This window comes from Aquarana catesbeiana, linkage group LG02 (assembly GCF_042186555.1).
Source record: "Aquarana catesbeiana isolate 2022-GZ linkage group LG02, ASM4218655v1, whole genome shotgun sequence".
Lineage (NCBI taxonomy): Eukaryota > Metazoa > Chordata > Amphibia > Anura > Ranidae > Aquarana > Aquarana catesbeiana.
The window spans coordinates 554,412,964-554,430,124 of NC_133325.1; the positions used below are offsets into that span (position 1 = coordinate 554,412,964).

The 17,161-nt window shown below is 41.8% G+C and overlaps 1 protein-coding gene across 2 annotated transcripts in view; it reads right to left on the bottom strand.

Moving 5' to 3' along the window:
• The window catches only part of CACNA1S (calcium voltage-gated channel subunit alpha1 S), a 243,247-nt gene that overhangs the window by 82,232 nt on the left and 143,854 nt on the right, over positions 1-17,161 (bottom strand). For both annotated transcript variants that reach the window (XM_073615976.1, XM_073615975.1), the window contains exons 20-27: positions 14,228-14,287; positions 12,503-12,609; positions 10,449-10,536; positions 9,913-10,020; positions 4,182-4,234; positions 3,927-4,073; positions 1,609-1,810; positions 1,276-1,434 (exon numbers count right to left, since the gene is read on the bottom strand). In XM_073615976.1, coding sequence (XP_073472077.1) covers positions 1,276-1,434; positions 1,609-1,810; positions 3,927-4,073; positions 4,182-4,234; positions 9,913-10,020; positions 10,449-10,536; positions 12,503-12,609; positions 14,228-14,287 — 924 coding nt within the window. The remainder of the gene's footprint in view (positions 1-1,275; positions 1,435-1,608; positions 1,811-3,926; positions 4,074-4,181; positions 4,235-9,912; positions 10,021-10,448; positions 10,537-12,502; positions 12,610-14,227; positions 14,288-17,161) is intronic.

Consider the following 17,161-nt stretch of genomic DNA (forward strand, 5'->3'; position numbering starts at 1 on the left):
CGCAGCCAAACTCCACTGCACAATATTCCCAACAAAAGTATTTTAAGAAAGTGATAAAACATGATACACTGACAGTTGTACCAAAGCACCATACAGTATGTTTTAGGCTGGGTTCAAACTGCAGCACGCTACGGTTCACAGCAGGAGTCCGGTGCATCTCCATTTACCGTTTCAGGTCAGATTTCAGCCCGAGTTTTGGGCTGAATTCGGACCTGAAACAGACCAAAAGACACACAGGACTCCTGTGCAAATCGCACCGGAGTCGTTGCGGAGATGTGTGAACTGACTCCAAAGAGAGCCCGTCATAATCTCCTCACATGCAAATTGGATGCGGGGAAATTCGCATCCAATTCTCAATAGTGTGAACCCAGCCTTAATTAAATGTAATTACAGAAACTGCAATATAATTGTATGGCATTAATCATACTGTACAGGCAAGCACTATGGCTCTGGGTACAACTCTTTAAAGACGCCTGCACAAGAGCGGATTTGTTTCTTATTTTTGAAAAATCACTATACATTAAGTTATCAAAAAAATGAAATGGAAGCGATAACAATATTTCTAATTTAAATCATTCTATTTTCTAGGACAAAAATTTTTAATGCAATTCTGAATTTGTTTAAAGCGGGGTTCCACCCAAATTTTGAACAATATCTGTATGTATTCTCTTCCTTGCCTAGATGCTGACATCTAGGCAAAAATTTAAATCGCCGTAATTACCTTTTATTTTTCTGTTCTTCTTTGCACTTCCTGGTTCTCCTCCCGTGGGAGTAGGCGTGTTTCTAGCCTCTCCCAGACTCCTGGGAGCTAGTCTCAGGCTTCCCAGGATGCCACTGAGCATGTGCGGGAACAAGCGATGAATGCTGGGAGCACAGCATTCACCACATCCAGGAAATAAATGCTTGTGGGCTTCAAATGCCCACAATGAAGATGGAAACTGCCTGCAGTGAATAATATAAGTTATTCTTTCCGACGAAATCTGACACAGGCCGACATATTACACACAATATGTGAGTATGTAATGCTGAGAAGAAAAGTTTGTGAATGAACTCAAAAAAAAAAAAAAACGATAGATAGGTGGACTCCCGCTTTAATTGGGGATTTTGCATGCTTGTTCCCAATTTCAAGGAAAAAAAGGATAAAGTGAGGCTTCATCAGGATTAAGATGGGGGAAATAATGGTGAAAATACAATATGGAGGCACAGAAAAAGTTATTTTATATAGTCATGCTTGATGAGTTAATAAATAAGGGCACAATGACAATAAATGTTTACCTGCATACCAAGGCTGATGGTGTTCAGTGTAATAAGAAAAAACATCAAGTACTCGAAATATGAGGAGGTCACCACATACCAGATCTTATATTGGTGTGGATTTTTTGGGATATACCGCCGCAAGGGACGGGCTTTCAAGGCATATTGTACACACTGCCTCTGTTGGAGAAAACAGTCTTAAATGTAACATAAGTTAAACACTAAAATATAACATAGTATATTCTAAACAATAAGCAATTTCTTATTGCAAAAAAAAAAAAAAAAAAAAAAACCTTGTCATTTTTTAAAAATAATTTTATTATTTTGCTAAAGTCACAACCCCGTAATTTTTACCTGATTTTTGTCTAATTCACAGTCCTTATATTCCTGCTCCCCTTGTTCCTGGAAGGTGACAATAACAAATCCAACAAAGATGTTCATCATGAAGAAGGCAATAAGGATGATATAGACAATGAAGAAGACTGCAATTTCAATGCGGTAATTATAGATGGGTCCCATATCCTCTGCGTGCGAGTCTATAGCTCTGTACAGTAACCTAATTACATAAAAAAATATTAGTTAGATTTGTAACTAGAAAAATATTGAAATATTTCTAGTTCTCTTTAAACACGTAACATCATGGCTTCCTGTGATCGTTTTAAATTATTTTGTTACCTTTCATAGCAAACCTACACACACTCTATAAATCCAACTCTATCTTACTAACATAGGACACCACATAAGATATTGAAGACGTTGACTTGTAAGGATTTTTTTTTTTTTTAGGTAACACCTGCTGAATGGTGCAAAAATATGTGAAGTGTTTTTTTTTAACCTTACAGTTGCACCCAGCCTAAGGTATTTTGCTCATTTGTACAAAGATCTCTTCAGCAATGTAACATTCTATTTTTTTGTGATAATGTTGCACCACTTTCACTTTAGTTCATGAACTTTAAAGTGTATCTAAACTCAAGAAAAGAACAATAAAATATACTGCATCTTACCGTTCTTTAGATGTAATGGCTGCATTAGTTTTCCTTTTATCAGATTGTTTTCCTTTATTTTCCCTTGGTGATCCTGCCAGTAACCCGCTTCCTGTCTGAAGACAACGCTAAAACACGATACTCTATCTATGGGGGGAGCAAATTTGTCACCTTATGACTACAAAGACACTTCCTCCTTTCCTCATCTTCGTAAAATAGGGGGGTATGTGCTATAGCTCACAGGAAGAACTGTGCACCCTGATAACACTGCTTGAGATAACACAACAAGGTGCACATGACACAGGGCTGCACTAGATTTCTGGCAGGATCAACAAGTTTTTTTTTTTATTTCTTATTATTGAACAGATATACAGTGCCTTGCAAAAGTATTCACCCCCTTGGCATTTTCATGTTTTATTGTCTCACAACCTGGAATTAACATGGATTGTTTGAAGATTTGCATCATTTAATTTACAGAACATTTTTTTTTTATTGTGAAGCAAACAACAAAAAGGACAAAATAACAGAAAAAGACAATGTGCATAACTATTCACCCCTCTAAAGTCAATACTTTGTAGAGCCAACTTTTGCGGCTATCACAGCTTCAAGTTGCTTTGGATAAGTCTCTATGAGCTTGCCACATCTTACCACTGGGATGTTTGCCCATTCCTCCTTGCAAAACTGCTCCAACTCCTTCATGTTGGATGGTTTGCGCTTGTGAACAGAAATCTTTAAGTCTGACCACAGATTTTCTATTGGATTGAGGTTTGGGCTTTGCTTAGGCCATTCCAACACTTTTACATGTTTCACTGAAGTGTTGCTTTAGCAGTGTGTTTGGGGTCATTGTCCTGCTGTAAGGTGAACCTCCATCCTAACCTCAAATCACACACAGAGTGGTACAGGTTTTGCTCAAGAATATCCCTGTATTTAGCATCATCCATCTTTCCCTCAACCCTGACCAGTTTCCCAGTCCCGACTTCTGAAAAACATCCCCACAGCATGATGCTGCCACCACCATGTTTCACTGTAGGGATGGTGTTCTTTGGGTGATGTGATGTGTTGGGTTTGCGCCAGACATAGCATTTTCTTTGATGGCCAAAAAGTTCAATTTTAGTCTCATCAGACCAGAGCACCTTCCTCCATACATTTTGGGAGTCTCCCACATGCTTTTTCGCAAACTCAAAACGTGCCATTTTGTTTTTTTGCTGAAAGTAATGTCTTTCTTCTGGTCACTCTGCCATAAAGCCCAACTCTATGGAGCGCACGGCTTATTGTCGTCCGATGTACAGATACTCCAGTCTCTGCTGTGGAACTCTGAAGCTCCTCCAGGGTTACCTTAGGTCTCTGTGCTGCCTCTCTGATTAATGCCCTCCTTGCCCGATCCGTGAGTTTTGGTGTGCGGCTGTCTCTTGGCAGGTTTGCTGTGCCATCTTCTTTTCATTTGGTAATAATAAAAGGATTTACTTAGGGATTTATTTATAAAGCAATGCCACTTGACTTTCAGCAATTTAAAACACATGGACCCGGAAGATCCATCTTCAAACAATGTTTGCTAATGGATTCTTTGCTTTAAAAATATGCCCCTAGGAGTTATATAAACTTTATTGTCCCTGTTAATAAAATCACTATTTCTATATTAGAAAAAACAAAGGTTTGAATAATATTCAATGTTAGCTGGCTTATACTTACTGTGGCCAGCCCTCAAAGGTGGAAATGGTAAAAAGAGACATCATGCCAGAAAGGACGTTATCAAAATGGAAGTCGCTATGTGACCAAACTCTGGGTACTGCCTCCATATGGGCAGGATTTCCATCCTTTGCCACAAAAAAATACCCCCTGTTAAAAGAAACATATTTGTAGGAAAACAGGGATGATATTGGATATCGGAACTGTATGCAGAGAATGATGACATATGACATTAATGACTATTGCTGATTAACCTACCTGCATTCGTCCGCCGTGATTTTAGTTGTATCAGTGCAGCTGTAGAATTTACCCTGAAAAATTACAGAAATTCAACTTCGGTTAATCTTAAGTACATTTGAGGAAGAATAGGCTTATTGGTTTATCTACACCATTTTTAAACTGTTACATCAACTGTACAGGTACAGTATCTCATAAAAGTGAGTACACCCCTCACATTTTTGTAAATATTTTATTATATCTTTTCATGTGACAACACTGAAGAAATTACACTTTGCTACAATGTAAAGTAGCAGTGGCGGAAGTATAGGGGTCGCTGAAGTCGCCCTTAAGGAGCCCCTGTATACCTCGATAGAAGGAGCGAGCTTTCCGATCCTCAGCCGAACTGTAATCGGCACTGCAGGGAGCTCGTCATACTGATTTGATCTAATGTGAAAGCACAGTGTGTGCTGTGCTCTTTGTCCCCCCCTACAGTGCAGTACCCGGCAGGAAGAGGTAAGGTAAAGCACTGCCGATTTTTAAAAGGCTTTCTTTATGTATGTGTGTTTATATTTGTGTGTGCATGTGCATGTATGTGTGCAGGGCCGATCCTAGGGTCACCGGCGCCTGGGTGCAGAAATATTTCTGGCGCCCCCACATGGGCGTGGTCATCTTACCAACTCCTCCCTTTTACAAATGTTTCTATGGTAATGACTCAAACACAGAGATGCTCCCCTAAGAAGTCTTTGTTACCCTAGGATCCTCCCATGATCTTTTAACAATAAAAAAAATACAGGAAGAGCGTACACTAATGAGATCTGGAGGGGAGTCTCTCTGATGCACACAGAGAAGGCTTCTGTTAGAGAATCTGTTAGAAAGAGCCCCCAGACATGATACAGGAGATGGTCAGAGACTGCAGACATGATGCAGGAGATGGTCAGAGACTGCAGACATAATACAGGAGATGATCAAAGACTGCAGACATAGTACAGGAGATGGTCAGAGATTGCAGACATAGTACAGGAGATGGTCAGAGACTGCAGATATTTTACAGGAGATGCCCAGAGACTGCAGACATAATACAGGAGATGGTCAGAGACTGTAGTTATGATACAATATAGTATAGACCCACCCAGGACAGATCTCCCTCTCCATTAGTACAGACCCCACAGGACAAACCACCCCTCCATTAGTACAGACCCCCCTCCATTAGTACAGACCCCCCAGGACAGACCCCCTCTCCATTAGTACAGACCCCCCCTCCATTAGTACAGACCCCCCTCCATTAGTACAGACCCCCTCTCCATTAATACAGACCCCCCTCCATTAGTACAGACCCCCAGTACAGACCCCCCATTAGTACAGACCCCCCTCCATTAGTACAGACCCCATTAGTACAGACCCCCTCTCCATTAGTACAGACCCCACCTCCATTAGTACAGACCCCCCAGGACAGACCCCCCTCCATTAGTACAGACCCCCCCATTAGTACAGACCCCCATTAGTACAGACCCCCCTCCATTAGTACAGACCCCATTAGTACAGACCCCCTCTCCATTAGTACAGACCCCCCCTCCATTAGTACAGACCCCCCAGGACAGACCCCCCTCCATTAGTACAGACCCCCCTCCATTAGTACAGACCCCCTCTCCATTAGTACAGACCCCCCTCCATTAGTACAGACCCCCCTCCATTAGTACAGACCCCCTCCATTAGTACAGACCCACCCTCCATTAGTACAGACCCCCCTCCATTAGTACAGACCCCCAGGACAGACCCCCCCTCCATTAGTACAAACCCCCAGGACAAACCCCCTCTCCATTAGTACAGACCCCCCCTCCATTAGTACAGACCCCCAGTACAGACCCCCCCATTAGTACAGACCCCCCTCCATTAGTACAGACCCCATTAGTACAGACCCCCTCTCCATTAGTACAGACCCCACCTCCATTAGTACAGACCCCCCATTAGTACAGACCCCCCAGGACAGACCCCCCCCTCCATTAGTACAGACCCCCATTAGTACAGACCCCCCTCCATTAGTACAGACCCCCCATTAGTACAGCCCCCCCATTATTAGTACAGCTCCCCTCCATTAGTACAGCCCCCCCATTAGTACAGACCCCCCATTAGTACAGCCCCCCTCCATTAGGACAGCCCCCCTCCATTAGTACAGCCCCCTCTCCATTAGTACAGCCCCCCCTCCATTAGTACAGTACAGACCCCCCTCCATTAGGGTACATAAATACACCCGGGCGGCAGCTGGAGAGGAAAGGACAGTGTGCGGCCAGCCGCGCCGCCTGGGTGAAGAGCAGAGCAGATCAAAGCAGGCAGGAGTGGGAGACACAGAGAGGAGAATGTGTCAGGCACGGACCGCTCCTCCGCTCCCCCCCCTGCACGACATCACTGTGTGGCTGGTCTCTCTCCACGCAGAGACCAGCCGCTCTGCCTCCGATGTCATCTCCGGCTGGCAGCTGCTCTCTTTCTCTGACACGAGGAGGGGCTTGAGCAGCAAACAGCGGCGCCTTTCTTCTTGGCTCTCCGCCGGACACAATCAAGAGGAGGAGGAGGAGGAGGGAAGGGAGCACTCTGGCGCTTCAGCGCCCCCACCTCTCTGGCGCCTGGGTGCACTGCACCCTGTGCACCCCGTCTAGGATCGGCCCTGAGAAGCGTCACACAGCGGGAGCCTCCCTCCATGCCATCATGGATGCGGAGCAGCCCGAAAAGAAGATGAAGACAAGAAGATGAAGAGAAAAAGATGAAGAGAAAAAGATGAAGAGAGAAGCGTCACACAGCGGGAGCCTCCCATCCAATCATGGATGCGGAGCGGCCTGAAAAGAAGATGAAGAGAAGAAGATGAAGATAAGAAGATGCCGCGGAGGGAGATGCTGGACGAGAACACTGGAAAAAGAAGCAGAGGATCGGAGGAAGAAGAAGATGGAGGAAGAAACCGAAGGAAGATAGAAGAAAGACGATAGAAGATGGAAAAAAGAAGACTTTAAATAAAGGAATTGTCAAAAACTGTCTCTTGTCATTTTTAACATTTTTGACAGTTTTTTTGTGAAATGGTAGGAAAGTACCCCCTTACCATTTCACAAGGGGGGGCGGGGTCTGGGGGTTGTTAAAGGGGGCTTCCAGATTCCGATAAGCCCCCCGCCCGCAGACCCCCACAACCACCGGCCAAGGGTTGTGGGGATGAGGCCCTTGTCCTCATCAACATGGGGACAAGGTGCTTTGGTGGGCTACTCCAAAGCACCCTCCCAATGTTGAGGGCATGTGGCCTGGTACGGTTCAGGAGGGGGGGGTGCTCTCTCATCCCCCTCTTTTTGTGGGCCTGCCAGGTTGCGTGCTTGGATAAGGGTCTGCTATGGATTTTTGGGGGGACCCCACGACAATTTTTTTAAAAAATTTGGTGCGGGGTTCCCCTTGAAATCCATACCAGACCTGAAGGGTCTGGTATGAATTTTGAGGGGGACCCCTACGTCGTTTTTTTTTTAAATTTTGGCGTGGGTTTCCCCTTAATATCCATACCAGACCTGAAGGGCCTGGTATGGAATTTAGGGGGACCCCCACGCCAGTTTTTTTGAAAAATTTTGGTTCGGGGTTCCCCTGTGGGGAAATCCCATGCAGTTTTTATCAATGAACTTTTATGTGTATTGTCGGACCGGCAATTCATTCATAGCCGCAAGTTTTAAATGACTTTTTTTCCTTTGAAATGTAATTTTGCTGTCAGACTGTTCTAAACACGGGAAACATGCGCCCCTTTACAGGCATACTATAGACACCCCCAGGGTACGAAATTTAAAGGAATATTACACTTTATTGTTTGACTTTAAGCATTATTAAAATCACTGTCTGGCCGTTTTTAAAACTTTTTTTGTATTGATACATGTGCCCTGGGGCAGGACCCGGGTCCCCAAACACTTTTTAGGACAATGCAAATTAGCCTTTAAAATTAGCACTTTTGATTTAGAATGTTCAAGTCCCATAGACTTCAATGGGGTTCTGACGTTCGTGCAAAGTTTTGGTCTGTTCGCAAGTTCTGGTGCGAACCGAACCGAGGGGTGTTCGGCTCATCCCTGGTGTTGAGTTATTTTGAGGGGCAGCAATTTAAACTGTTATACAAGCTGTACACTCACTACTTTACATTGTAGCAATGTGTCATTTCTTCAGTGTTGTCACATAAAAAGATATAATAAAATATTTACAAAAATGTGAGGGGTGTACTCACTTTTGTGAGTTACTGTATGTTGATACTCTGACATACAGAGCCATGGTAAATGGAGATAACATTTTTTTGGTTAAAGAAATATTAATAACAAAGAAGAATTTTTACTAGAATCTAAACTGCTAAAATGTTGTTTTTTTCTACATTATTTATATCAGGCCTGTCCAAAGTCTGGCCCACAGGCCAATAGCAGCCTGGTTTCCAACGGTCCGCCTGGTAATTTGGACATGTATATCTTTTGTGGCCCCCAACGAATCAGCAAGCGCCGGCTGCCTTGGTGGGGACAGAGATGAGGCGGGACGAATGCCGTACATACAGGTGAATTTCCTGTTTGCATGGCAGCCTCTGTAATAGGAAGTCCCGTCTTCTGCGCTGCCATTGGACGACTGTTCTGTTTAATACAAAGTCCTGTCTCTTATGATAAAGAGGACGCCTTGAAAATAGATTCTACTGTATGTAGTCTGTTGGCACTCGTCCCCTTCTTCCCTGTTCCATCCGAGGTTGCAGGTGAGCATCAATCATGCTGCACTGATGGCAACTGTGAGGCTGCATTCATGGCAATGGTGGGGCTGCATGCTTGGCAATGATAAGGCTGCATTCATGGCAACCGTGGGCCTGCATTCATGGCAATGGTGAGGCTGCATTCATGCCAATGGTGGGGCTGCATTCATGCCAATGGTGAGGCTGCATTCATGGCAACGGTGGGGCTGCATTCATGGCAACGGTAGGGCTGCATTCATGATAACGGTGAGGCTGCATTCATGGTAATGGTGAGGCTGCATTCATAGCAACAGTTGGGCTGCATTCATGGCAATGGTAGGGCTGCATTCATGGCAATGGTAGGGCTGTATTCATGGTAATGGTGAGGCTGCATTCATGGCAATAGTGGGACTGCATTCATGTCAACGATGGGGCTGCATTCATGGCAACGATGGGGCTGCATTCATGGCAACGGTGGGGCTTTATTCATGGCAATGGTGGGGCTGCATTCATGGCAATGGTGGGGCTGCATTCATGGCAACGGTGGGGCTGCATTCATGGCAATGGTGGGGCTGCATTCATGGCAACGGTGGGGCTACATTCATGACAACGGTGAGGCTGCATTCATGGCAATGGTGGGCCTGCAGATGGGCACCAATTAGGCTGCATTGATGGGCACTGACCCTTATTTTGCTTCACAGTTCTTTATTTAAAATGTTTAAAAAAATGAAACTTCCCTCTTAAATTGAAGGTGCGTGTTATACGCCGATAAATAGGGTATAGCCAAACAAAGGCAAGATAATTCTTGTTGGGCAGTGTATTAGTGCTCGGACGAACACACTTAGACCAAATTTTAATGGTTAAAAGAATGCCAGGCAAAATGGTCGGCCCTCACGCACGTTCACTTCATCAAATCTGGCCCTCTTTCAAAAAAGTTTGAACAACCCTGGTTTATATATTTATGGAAAACAAAGACTTTTTAACAGACCTTAGACCATATTATGCAATCATGACTGCACAATTAGGCATATATTATCTATTGTAATTTATTTCCTTACTTTTTACCTTGAACAGCTGTACACCAATGCAAGAAAACATAAACTGCAAAAGTGTTGTGACCAGGACAATATTCCCAATGGTTTTAATGGCAACAAATAGGCACTGGACCACATGCTGTAATAAGAAAAGAGGAAAAAAATATGAAACAATACAAACATTTGACTAGAAGAACTCTTTTAATACCAAGTCTTAAAAAGCTGTTGTGATTTTAAATATTGACACCCATACCTTTATGAGAAATGTTAATTGTTAAATTGCAACCTTGTTAAAGCACTAAACTAAAATGAAGGGTGCACACTGGAAACCGGTGTCAATAAGACTTCTTAGTGGTTCATTACCTATGAGCTGTGCTAGTAACTGGAAAAGTATGACAAATTTTATAACTATATAATAACAACATCATGCATATTTGAATAATAAAAAAAAAGTCTACACAGGATTATGGAGTAAGTGCAAAACATTCATCTATAGGCTGCTCGTTTGTCTACAGGTGAAATATTGATCACTGATCAACAAAACAGTGGTTGCCATGCTTTACTTGCCTTAAGACCCTTTGCACGATTAATGGCGCGGAGGGGACGCAATACTCTCAATACCCTGAGAATCTTCACTACAGAGATAGCGCTGGATCTTTTATACAGAAAAATCAGGAAAGCAAGATATTTTCAATAAGAAAAGATAGAAGGGTTGACAGATTTGTACCAATATAAGATATTGGGGGTTATTTATTAAAGGCAAATCCACTTTGCACTACAAGTGTACTTGGAAGTGCAGTCGCTGTAGATCTGAAGGGAACATGCAAGGAAAATAAAAAACAGCATTTTAGCTTGCACATGATTGGATGATAAAATCAGCAGAGCTTCCCCTAATTTAAGATCTTCCCCTCAGATATACAGTGACTGCACTTCCAAGTACACTTGTAGTGCAAAGTGGATTTGCCTTTAGTAAATCAACCCCATTGCATCTTAGTATTAAACGTCGCTGTTCTTAAATCTCAACATGAGCATAAATACAGGGGTACTTTTGACTTTTTCCAGGGAATAATATAAACAATATATATAATACAATATAATCATAAACAAAAGAGGCAGGCAGCGCTGGAGAAACTGCTGGAGTTGGTGAAGCTGCAGATCCCCACGGCAACCATCCCCTATTTGAAGGCCAAAATTGGTGGCCTGAGGAGCACTTATAATAGGGAGCGCAATAAGGTCCAGGATTCCCAGAGATCAGGAGCAGCAGCAGATGACATTTATGTACCCAGGCTGTGGTACTATGAGAAACTTTGTTTTCTGTCAAACCAGACTGAAGTCAGACAATCACTCTCAACCCTACCTTCCACTCTTCCTTCCACGCTTCCTTTCACCCCAGCTGTGGCTTCAGACATCCAACCTGGGCCTTCCAGCCAGGAAGAAGTGGAGGAGCCCAGCTTGAGCCATGTATAGCATTGTTTTACATATTTCTTGTCGTAAAATTAATGATGTTAACTAGATGTTATTATAGATCACTAATTGCTGATTTAGTAAAGTGTTTTACAATAGACAGTAGTGGCCAATAATGTTTGTGGCAAGAATGAAAAATGCTGGGCTCAGAATGATAGTCTTTTCTATTTGTTAACATTCAATTTGCAACAGTCATGAGCTGAAAATTGTGTGTGATTGATGAACAAAAAACTAAAACTGTGTCCCTTTTTCATACACAGGAAAGCCTCAGCCAGGAGGAGGGCGTGGAATGTGGCAGCCAGGAGGAGGCTGTGGAATGTGGCAGCCAGGAGGTGGCATGGCCCAGTAGCCTGACCGAATCCCAGGTCCCTCCCCTCCGCCTTTCAACCAAAAGGCCCAGGAAGGGGAGGAATGTGGAGGAGGCAGTGCTTGGGCTTATTTGGGAGGCTAATGCTGCCCTCAGAACCACCCCCACTCTTCAAGAGGCCTTTGCCTCCATGGATGCATGAAAAATGCAGGAAATGCATTTCTTCCAATAGTTTACATACAGTACTACTGATGTTTGGGTGACTAGTCTGTAGTTTCCAGATATACTGTATATCTCGGCCCTTTTTTGAATATTGGTTTACTTTTTGCCAATCAGCTGGCACCATTCTAGTCACTATGCTCTCCTTAAAAATTAGGGACAATAGTATGGCTATAACATGGCAAAGTTTCTTGAAAACTCTCTTGCGTAAGCCTTCTGGTCCTGGTGATTTATTCACATTAGGTTTGTTTGGTCTTTTTTTGAGAACATTCAATACAATGTTATTAATGTTACTGTCCTGTTTATTATACCCCTCCTTTTCCTGCTTATAAACCGAGAAGAAGAATGTATTTAGTACAGTTGCCTTCTCCATGTCGCTTATGACCAACTTCTCCTGATCATCTTTTATTGGACCAATATGTTCTGTTGTACACTTTTTGCAATGAACATTTATGAAAAAAGTAGGGATTTATTTTACCCTCCTCAGCATTGTGTCTCTTGTAATCTATTTTAGCTGCCCTGATCGCACTCTTGCATTTTTTATTGCAATCTTTGTAGATTTAGAATGCTGATGATGACCCTTTGGCATTATATATTGTAACAAGGAAGTAAAATATGTAGTAGTGCTCACTCAATGCCCATTGAGATGAGGGAAACTCCGACGACTAAAAGGTCCAAAATATTAAAAGAATTTCTGCAGAAGGATCCTTTGTGTAGGAAGGCACCATATGCTGTCATCTGTGAGGAGACATAGGAATAAGGAAAAAATTCAAGTGGTATTAAACCCAAATTGAACTGTAATATATTGCAGCTTACCAATCCTTTTTTTTTTTTTTTAAGTGTTTTTATTGTGCACATAAGGATTAAACATACAATACATCGGATAGGGATTACAACAACATTCATATTACCAGAAAAACAGCATTAATATTGCAATTATCTCTGTAACCAGAATGTGGTGTTCCGGTCCCCAAGCATACCCTATGTTTCAATATACATGTGCATTTTTTATTTTTATTTTTATATTTTTTCAAACCAGACAAAGAATTCAGAACAGGGGTAGAAAAAAGAACCCCCCTCTGGGATGTCAACATTCAGCGTTCTGTCTAATTAGGATACAATAAGGCCTAGCCTGTCTGTAGCAAAAGGAGCAGACCAAGCAACACCTATCTGCCATGGGTTGGCAATAGCAATAGGTCTTACTTATCTAATGATAACCCCTCCTCATCCAATGTACTCTCAGAGTCCACCCACCGGAACCAAACCTTCTAAACCTCTTGGGAGCCCCCTAGCTTCATAAGTCATTTTATATATCATCACATCTGCATCTATTATTTTAATCCACATCCCCAACGTCAGTTGCTCATCATGTATCCAGCGTCTAGCAATGAGTTTTCGCACTCCAAAGTATAGGATCCTAAGGAACAGTTTAGTGTGTGCATTCATCTCTTCCTGATCGAAAATCCTAAACAATGTAGGGGAGAACAAATGTTTGGTAAAGCAAACTTATCCGATATAAATTCAGTCACCTGAGACCATAATGGTCTCACCCTCATGCACTCCCACACCATATGTAAAAAAGTGCCTTCCTCCTTCCCACATTTATGGCAAGTAGCAGAATCCCTCCTATGCATTCGATGCAGTATAGCTGGTGTATAATACTGCTGGTGCAGATAGCGATACTGGATCATTTTATCCGTAGAGGAGATAACAGACACCAAGTATGTGTCCAATGCCTCCTGCCACAGTTCTTATGACAACTCCGGGACAATCATCTGCAGCTTACCAGTCCTTAAATGTGATGGCTCCAGTTGTTTTCTTTTTTAGGCTTTCTTTTTTTTATTTCACTTGATGATCCTGCCAGTAACACACTTCCTGTCTTAGGGTGTTTGCATTCTGCAAGGAGTAGTAAGGCAGGCACCTTTGGAAAGCAGCATTGTCAGTCTGGGGAGGGGGTAGTGATAGACTAGCAGATTTAGTTGGACTTGACTAATAAATTGATGCTGAACTCTACCTAACACTTTTTTAGTAGATACAACAGTTTTTCCTCTTTTGAGATAAAGGATTTACATAATTGAGTAAAAGCTGACCATTGTAATTACCCCTATCAATATTTAATGTTTTTTCTCAATCATCTAACTGCTACTTTGTCTGGACAGCTTGGTCTGTTAAGGTAAGTTGAAAAATAACAGACTTACATGGCTAAATCGCCAGGTGAAAATAAAGGAAAAAACATAAAAAAGAAAACAAATGCAGTCACCACATCCAAGAATTGGTGAGTTGCGATTTAATAAATGTATGTTTTTGGGTTTAATGCTGTTTTAAGATATAACATGAGTGATTTCGTAGCATTTACCTTAAGAACAATTTCAGTTGTGAAAATCACTGTGAAAACAATATCAAGCTTGGAAAGAACCTGAAACATAAGCAAAAAAAAAAAGTAAGTAGATAGTTTATAGGCTCTTATATGTATAATAGGCCCTTATTAGCTTACTTCAAAGGTGTAACGTTAATGACTGCGGCAAAGAGCCAGATGTAATTACTGCCTAAAAAAATCATTATATACCCAAAGATTAATAAAACATGTTTGTTATTTTTCAGAATCAGAATGTTTTAAAGCGTATATTTAACCCAATGTTGCAGCATTTACCGAAACATTCTGCATGCTATGGAGGAACAAATTCAAATAATAAAGTTTTTACTTTGGCCTGACCATATGGGGCATGACCTTACCCAAATCCAGTTTGACACTTGGACACAGATATATGCTTGGACAAAGATTATGTCCTATTGGGTGACTGTCCTTTATGTTCAAAGTTTGGGGTGGGTTTCTTTTGGAAAAATCTTTTGGAAAAATCTCTATGCATGGTTAGATTAAAGCAGAACTCCAGCCTCATCAGTTTCAACTGCATCTGTGTCTGCCCCTGGTACTTGGTGGAAAACTGTGCTTCCTTTTTAACATTCTCCCCATCCCTACTTTATGCCTTTGAATTTTCTTTGCAGGGCATTGTAGAAGGCAAATTTCCTATCTGTGTTGATGTCAAGTCTTCCGCAAGGCCCACTGACCAACATAAACACCTGGGCTTCAGGTGAACTTCAAGTTGCATCCCCTGTGGACCCAGCTTCATCTAGATGAGTGAGAGTTAGCTGCAAAATCTTCCCATTTCCTGTGCACATAGAAACCTAGGACTTGTGAATTCCTCTGCAGCAGTTGGTATGTTGCTCATACTAGAGTCGTATCCTGTGGAGTGTAAAACTGCACTGAAAACACATGTAACACACAGCAGCTGGTTTTATTGTGTTGTAGTGTTCACATTTAGGCAAAAGCTGTGTATATTAATTCAGATAGACGTGATGTCTGCAAAATGTCAGTCACTGTTGTTGTGGCCATTACTGCAGTGTGCTGGCTCCACCTCACTCCCAAAGAGGTGCAGAACAGGATAAAAATAATCAAAGATAATCATGTGACCACTTTTTTCCTCTCCAGTTTAACCAAAAAAGCTTCACATAATTGTTAAATAAGGGCAGAAACTTGCACAGCAGGCAAGTGGAAGTACAACCCCAATTCCAAAAAAAGTTGAGATGCTGTATAAAGTCTACAATAAAACAGAATGCAATGGTTTGCAAATCTCATAACAGAAAAAATAAAATGCATCAGATGTTTAAACTGAGAAATTGCACCATTTAAAAAAAAAGGAAGACCATTTTTAAATTGATGGCTTCAACAGGTCTGACAAAAAGTTGGGACAGGGCCATGTTTACCACAGTGTAGCCTCCCCCCTTCTTTAAACAACACTGTAAATGTCTGTGAACTGAGGAGACCAGTCGCTAGAGTTCTGGGACAGGATAGTTGTCCTATTCTTGCCTGATATAGGATTCTGACTGCTCAACAGTCATGTGTCTTCTTTGTTGAATTTTTAGTTTCAAGATGAGCCAAATATTTTCAATTGGTGAAAGGTCTAGACTGCAGGCAGGCCAGTTAAGCACCCAGACTCTTCTCTTATGAAGCCATGCTGTTGTCATAGATGCAGTATGCGGTTTAGCATTGTCCTGCTGAAATATGCAAGGCCTTCCCTGAAAAAGACATTGTCTGGTTAGGGGCATATGCTGCTCTAAAAACTGGATCTATCTTTAAGCATTGATGGTACCTTTCCAGATGTGCAAGGTGCCCATTCCATACGCACTAATGCACCCCCATACCATCAGAGATGTAGGTTTTTGAACTGAGCGCTGATAACAATCCGGAAGGTTCCTCTCCTATTAAGTCTGAAGGACGCAACAAAAAAGAATGTCAATTTTCGATTTATCCGACCACAGAACAGTTTTCCACTTTAAACAGACCATTTAAATGAGCTTTGGTCCAGAGAAGATGGCAGCTTTTCTGGATCATGTACAGTAATGGCTTCTTCTTTGCATGATAGAGGATTAACTTGCATTTTTGGATGGCACAGTGTTTACAGACAGTAATTTTTTAAAGTATTCCTGAGCCCAAGCAGTGATGTCCATCACAGAATCATGCCTGTTTTAATGCAATGCCCTCTAAGATCACAAGTATCCAATATTTTGTTTTGGCCTTGTCCTTTTCGCACAGAGATTTCTCTAGATTCTCTGAATTTTTTGATGATATTATGTACTGTAGATGATGATACATTTAAAGTCTTGGAAGTTTTATGTTGAGGAACATAATTCTGAAAATGTTCAACATTTCTTTGATGCAGCTTTTTACAGATTGATGAACCTCTGCCCATCTTTTCTTCTGAGACTCATTCTATAAGATGCTCTTTTTATACCCAGTCGTGTTACTGACCTGTTGCCAATTAACCAAATTAGTTGCAGAATGTTCTTCCAGCTCTTCCTTGTTAGTACTACTTACTTTGCCATCTGTTTGTTGCCCTGTTCCAACTTTTTTGAGACATGTTGCTGCCATCAGTTTCAAATAATATATTATAAGATTGCAAATCATTGCATTCTGTTTTTATGTACATTTTACAAAGCGTCCCAACTTCTTTGGAATTGAGGTTGTATAAAAATATAGATTGCTGCAGGCTGGAATTCTGTTTTAATAAGCCTACTTTAAATATGAATGAGTGAGCTAGGTCTTTTGAAAAAATGTTTTAAGAGAAAAACTTGTATGTTTGAAACTGCATTGTAATTTGGATTCTCTGAGTGGCTTTTTGGTGTTTGATAGAATAATGCATGCAATCTTTAAATACAAGGGGTAAAATAAGTATTGAACACGTCACAATTTTTCTAGGTAAATATATTTTTAAAGGTGCTATTGACATGAAAT